The sequence below is a fragment of the Pongo pygmaeus genome, chromosome 14, assembly GCF_028885625.2.
Source record: "Pongo pygmaeus isolate AG05252 chromosome 14, NHGRI_mPonPyg2-v2.0_pri, whole genome shotgun sequence".
Lineage (NCBI taxonomy): Eukaryota > Metazoa > Chordata > Mammalia > Primates > Hominidae > Pongo > Pongo pygmaeus.
The window spans coordinates 50,924,624-50,931,629 of NC_072387.2; the positions used below are offsets into that span (position 1 = coordinate 50,924,624).

Genomic DNA, 7,006 nt, shown 5'->3' on the forward strand with positions numbered 1-7,006 from the left:
TCAACAATATATGTTAACAGATTTCTATGGTCAAATGATAAAGGTTTTCGTCATTATTGTTAATGGCCCTGTTATTATTAAAAGAGTCTCCTTGGATTGGCTATGGGAAGCAATGCTATAATGAATATCCTTGGGCGTATTCTTTTCCATTTGGGTGATAATCACTTTAGGTAAGTTCCTAAACAGTTAGTTTATTGGGTCATTTAACATTTTGATACATATTATATAAATTTATGCTTTGATACATATTATATAAATTATACTTCCACAAGTGATAACATGAATGCCTGTGCCGCACACCCTAATAGGGGTTATAAATTCCTTGTCTTTTGTATATACTGCAAATATTTTCCTCTAGGTTAATTTCTTTTTCAATTCTTTTTAATGATGTGGTGATGATTTAAACTTAAATTTATCAGCCTCAATTTCTGGTTTGGTGGTGGTGGTGGTGTGTGTGTGTGTGAGAGAGAGAGAGAGGGAGGGAGAGAGAGAGAGAGAGAGGGAGGGAGAGAAAGAGAGAGAGAGGGAGATAGAGAAAGAGATGCTTACTTTTATTCCCTCAGCTATGGAAATATTCTACCATATCATTTTATGGTACTTACTTAATTTTATTTTTCAACTCTTCAAATATTTGAGATATCTGGAATTTATTTTAATACAGAGAAAGGGGTATGGATCTTTTTGTATTTCTTGCCCCACTCCAAATAGCTACCTGATTTTCCAACAACATCTTTCATTAAATGTATCATATTTTCCCCATTGATATTAAAATTGATCTTTATTTTCTATGTTTGGACCTATTACGAGATTGTTTATTGTTTCTATTCAGTTTATCATTGGACCCATTCCTGCACTAGTGACTCATTTATAAAATTATTATTGTTATGTATTTTTAAATATATGATGGGCAAGTTCCCTATTGCTGACCCCACCTCCAATTTTTCTTGTTTCTAAGATGGATTTTTTAAAATGTTTTTCTGCCAGCAATCTTTCAGAAGCATTTCTGATTTAGTTTTGGATCATACCAAATTTATAGATTAATTAGGAGAGCTGAGATCTCCATAATATTAATTTTTTTATCCATCAATACCTTTCTTGTTTATTCATATTCTTTTTATGTCTATCAGTAATGTTTTATGTTTTATATGTTTTTTCCATAGAAGTCCCATGCATTGCTGATGAAGTTTATTTTTAGTTATTCAGCGAAGTGTAATGTTTTGTACCATGTCAAGAGAGCTACTCAGGAACCACTTTTTCCAGACTTTTTTCCCCTGTTGACCCAGGTTAGGGTTGGCTACAAGAGAAACTTTCATGGACTTTGGGAGTCAGAAATGAATCAGTAGTTGTCAGTCAGAGGTGGTGAAGGACAGATGCAGAGGTCCTGTTGGGTTTCAGTTTGTCCTTGTTTCTCCCAATGTCATATCTTCCTTCTCCTTCCTCAGCTGACCCCACTAACAAGCAGTGACTCCAGGTGCCTCCAGGTCACCCCACTGGCAGTGACTCCAGGTGCACCCACAGTTACTTCCCTGAAGCTCACACAGTGACAACCATGAGGAGGCATCAGCCTTTCATGGAGTTCACACCAGTCCCCCTTTGGGTTCCTCTGCAGCAGCTGCGTGTGCCTCACTTCCTGCAAGCTCTGACTCATGTACCCACTTCAGGGATAGGGAATGACTTTTCTCTGATCCCTTTCAGAGCTCCACTTTCCTAGTTTCTCTCGCAATTCTCTAAGGCCCAATTCAGACAATACATGTCTTATTCCTTAATGTCTGTAGTAGTTCTGCTGCCCTGATCAAATTCTAAGTGGTTCACAAAGCTTGGAGAAAATGACACACAGGACAGGCTGATGCAGATCTGTGAGGAAGGCTTCAGACTCAGGGCCAGCAGGAGGCACAGCATCATTCACTCAAGAACAGGATGCACTGGGGTTTTAACTCCAGGAGAGGAACCCTGATATTTCTACTGCCTTCTGTGCTTATAGAGGAGTTGGAAGGGGCAGAGTCAAAATCAAGTTAGCAGGACATAGGTTTTGCAAGTGAAATCACGGCTTTGCTAGTGTGAGAAGTGATTGGTGGCCACCCACTAATTACTTGGGAAGTTGCCTGTAGGGGCTTAGAGTTTTCTGCTGAGCCAGAGTTGCTGACTCCCTGAGGGAGGGCAGCTGAAGGCATCTAGGAGCTAACTGGCTCTTCTTCCTAAATAGCTATTTCATGATTTTGTTGCTATTGGACACAGGCATGTGCAACTCGTACTAAAATTTTTAACTGTTATTTGTCTATAGGAAAGCAATTCATTTTCCACATATTGGTTTAGTAAGCTTCCGCTTTACTAAGCTCTGATTATTTCAGCTGTAAATATGATTCGCCCACTTTCTTTCCAATATAGACTCATTGTGGCCTTCTGTGCAATTGCATTGATTAGATTGTTCAATGTTAAATGTAAATGGTGATTGAGGAAAACTTTCTGGTTCTTGATTAATTTGAAGCATGTTTGACTCTTGATTACAGGCACATAGATGCACACACACATACACATACACAGAGAGAAATAAGTATCGTGATAAAGAGGTATCCATACATTCCTATTTTACTGAATATTTTGATCAGTAGGAATATTTATCGAAAGCATTTTTGGAATTTACAGAGATGCCAGTTTTTTTTTTTCTCTTGACCAATTTACATGGTAACTTTTATAAATGATTTTCTCAGTTTGAACCATCTTGGCATTCTTAAAATAAAACCCTTTTAATTATATGCATTATCCCTTTATTGTACCATGAATATTTGCATTTTTATTTTTGGCCACTAAAATATTTGCCAATATTAATTTTTTCTCTTGGATAAATATTCAGGAACAAAATTATAAGGCAGTTATTTCTGATTGTTGTGGTCGAGTTTTGGGATCAGAGCTATGTAAGTCTTAAAAAAATGGGAATGTTTCAGATTTTTTTCTTTGTCTAAAACCAATAAATATCACAGGAATTATCTATTTCTTGAATGTTTGTTGTAACTTTTCTATAAAATTAATCAGGCCTTATCCACTTTCAGGTTGTAAATCTTTACCTGTGTTTTCAATTAAAAAATAGTTTTTCTATCTCTTCTTGGGTAAATTCTGTTAATTTTAATTTCCTACAATTATTATAGTCATAAGTTTTTTACACAGTATTCCTTAACAAAAAAATCTGATCGCTATGTATGGTTATAAACTCTTTAAAAAATTCCCAATATTATGCAGTTGTGCTTTCTATTCTCACAGGTTAGTTTATTTTTAGCATCTATTCAATGATACATCTTATTCATTCTGATGCTTTTTTCTAAATAATTTATTTTTGATTATTTATTTATTATTTACTCCTTTTTAATTTTGTTTTTTAGCTTCTTAAGTTGAATGCTTTTTTGATTTAATTGAAATTTTTCTTATGTAATAACAATGTTAAAAGTAATGGATTTTCTATTGAAAGTGACATTGGCTATATTTTCTGAGTTTTCTATGGAGTATTCCTACTCCCATTAATTCTTAAAGAATGTATAATTCAAGTTTTACTTTACTTTTGATGAAAATTATTTATAGATCAAATTTTTATTTCCAGGAAGATACTTTTTAAATTTTATTTTGTTGTCAGTTTCTAGTTTTATTGTGTTGTGGTCAGAAAATTAATAAGTATCTCACTGGACTGTGAAAATAAGGTATATTATTTGGTTTGATGTATGTTTTATCAATATCTTGTTTATGCTACTGATATTTGTATTTCAACCCATGCCTTTTCCCGAAGTATAAGTATACCTCAATTTCAAACTGTCTTGTCAATGTCGATATGTTTCACATGTGTCTTATGAACTGTATACATCACATATATGAATTTTGCTTATATCTATTTTTATTTATTTAAACAATCCTTTTACTTTAGAATAGTTTTAGATTTACAGAAAACTTGTTAGTACAGAGTTTCCCATATATCCTTACCTAGTTTGCACTATGCTCAACATCTTTTATTGGTTTGGTACATTTGTCACAGGGAAATTGTGTGGTTTCTTGAAAAAGTCAATAAAGTTGATAAAATTTCTAGCCAGACAAACGAAGAAAAAGAGGAGATACAAATTCCTTATATCAAAAATGAAAAAAGTGTCATTACTACTTATCCCATGGACATTCAAACGGTGACAAAGGAATATTATAGACAATTCTATGCCTCACCCCCCCAAATTTGACACTTAAATATAATGGACCAGTTTCTTGAAAGACACACAGTACAAGGGGAAATATATGGGAAACTCACACAAAGGGAAATAGATATTGTGAATAGGCATATATCTATCACAGAAATTAAGTCAATAATTAATAACCTTCCAAAAAAAAAAAAAAAGCACCAGCCCTAGATGGTTTTCCTAGTACATCTACCAAACATTTATCAAAGAAATAATAGCAATTTTCTATAATCTCTTGTAGATAATAGAAGCAAATGGAGTGCTTTCTGGCTTATTCTTGAGTGCAGAATCACCCTAATACCAAAACCAGATAAAGAAACAATGAGAAAGGAAACTATAGATCAATATCTCTCATGAAAATAGATAATAGATAAAAAATCTTCAAAAATATTAGCAAATTGAATCCAACAATATATAAAAATTAGTATAGGCCACAACCACGTGGAATTTATTCCAGGCATGTGAGATTGGTTTAACATTTGAAATATAGTTAATGTAATCCATCACATCAAGACACTAAAGAGACAGTAAAAACATTAGTGGTTGCCAGGGGTTGGGAGGGTGGGGAGAAGAAGGATGAATACAGGTGAAACACAGGGGATCTGAGAGAGGTGAAACTGTTTTATACAATATTATAGGAGTAGATACATGACATTCTGCATTTATCACAACCCATGGAACTGCATGACATAAGGAGTAAATCTTAATGTAAACCATGAACTTTAATTAATATAATACATCAATATTGAATCATTAATTGTAACAACTGTACCACATTAGTGCAAGATGTAATAATAGGAGGAGAAATTGCATGGGTGTGTGTGTGGGGAGGGGTATGTGGAAACTCTCTAAGCTATCTGCTTAAATCATAAACTGTTTTAAAAAAGGAAGTGCATTTTTTTTAAAGGAGCTCACTCTTTTATGATGCAAAGTTGCTTTTCTATAGATGTAACAAGGTGCAGGAAGGTGCAGACTGGGATGAATAAGCACCAAGTGGAATGAACTCCTTTACCCTGAAGAGATCTTGGCCCCTTTCACAACCTACCATATCAACCTCTTAGCCTATATATATATTCTTTGTTACATGTTTGTCTTTATAATGAAAATACTCAAGCTCTTTTGTTCCTATGCAATAAAACATTTAGCAGTAGAATGCACTTTTTCTCCCCTTATACTGTGCCTAAAAACACTTATTGTACTGGGTATATTTGCAATATAAGGAAAAAGGCTATAGGGCTGAAAACCAAGTGAGAATCGTTTTCTGGCATTTTTTCTGTAAATTGCTGATTCACTTTCTGACACTCTTGCTGTTAAATTAGTCTAAGGCAAGCACAGAGGCATACTTGATAAAAGGCTTTAAAAGAATCCTGACTGCTGGGGCTCCAGTCTTTCTGACCTTATTAAGTGGGGTTGGGGACATTTAAGCCTCTTCTCTTTTTTTGATCACCACTGCAGAGCTTGCTGAAATCCGAAAAGCTAACTTGTCTTGCTAGCCATCCATCAGGGGTAATTTAGAAGAAGAAGGCCAGAAAATGCTTTTGCCTTTAAGAATAAAAGAGAATTGGTAATGGGGTTTTTATTTTATTCTGGCACCTAACAATATCTGTGGTGGCCAATTGCAAACTACTGTGATTTTAATGGTACGGAAGCATTAATCTATAATCAGATGATGTTAAATATATTACTCTATACTTGAGTTAATAGTCACTGGTGCTGCTAATGAAGTCAAGGGACACTAAGAACCCTAAATCCTTAAGTTATGATTAAATTAAATCCTTAAATTAGCGTGGTAGGTTCTTCTGCCTCGGCAGTTTTCAAAGTGGGGTCCTGAAACCTTTTCAGTTATACCTGAAAAGAGTTTTTGCTGTTTTCATAATAATTCAAAGACACGATTTGCCCATTTCACGAGGTTGACTTTGCACTGATACTGGACAATTTTCCTTTTTTTGGCCTTGGCTCTGCTTTGTTGACCTCAGAGCACATTTTGAATGCCATTAAAAAACAAACCACATACGCAACAGGAACTGGAACTGGATCTGAATTCTTCAGAGGCACGTGACCTCAGAAGAATTCTTCAACAAGGTGGATTTATACAAAATGCAGAGGAAATAAATGAGGCAATGTGGTGCTGAGTCAAAGGGTAGCAGAGGAGCAGTCAGTGACAGCGCAGGCAGATGATACCTCTTTCTCATAAGTGCGAGTGTAAACCGCAGTGCCCTGGGTGAGTGTCAGGATGAGTTTCCCATCACTTAGCTCTGACACAAATGTCCTCTCTTGCCCGTTACACTTCTGCAGGTGAACAAGTTTGCCTCCATCCAGTGTCACAATGGACTTGACCTTTTTGTCATCTGCTGTTGTCTCATCGAACTCCATCCCCAGCTTAAAGCTGATCTCTGTGTTCTTGAACATGCTCTGTGTTTTTAAGGTGATAATGTCCCCATTCTTTTTGATGACTGTGGTAGGCTTTGTCACGCTAGCCACTTGCCTGGTAGCAAAACTTGCACCGATTAACTTCATGTAGTCATCAAAATTCTTGCTGTCTGAGAGCTTCCAGGTGCACAGGAAGGCATCTACCATGGTGATGCTGGCCTAGACTGAGAGAGAAGCTGTGAGAGAGCAGGTGTGCAAGGACTTGGACTGCCAATATTGGATGCAATTTTTGGTACCTTAGGACCAGTTGAGGCAGTGGCACTAAACTGTACTAATGATCATTGTATTTTTCCCCACCAGACAGTGGTAATATAATTTGTGAGTATCGTCTTGCCTCAACCCATCCGTCATGACTTTCTCACAGCTATTAA

The 7,006-nt window shown here is 35.7% G+C and overlaps 1 protein-coding gene across 1 annotated transcript; it reads right to left on the reverse strand.

Moving 5' to 3' along the window:
- Window positions 1-6,338: 6,338 nt before the first annotated feature.
- On the reverse strand, window positions 6,339-6,782 carry LOC129011309 (fatty acid-binding protein, heart-like). Its single transcript, XM_054446162.1, has one exon. The coding sequence runs from the start codon at window positions 6,780-6,782 to the stop codon at window positions 6,339-6,341; it is 444 nt and encodes a 147-aa protein (XP_054302137.1).
- Between the last annotated feature and the right edge of the window lie 224 nt (window positions 6,783-7,006).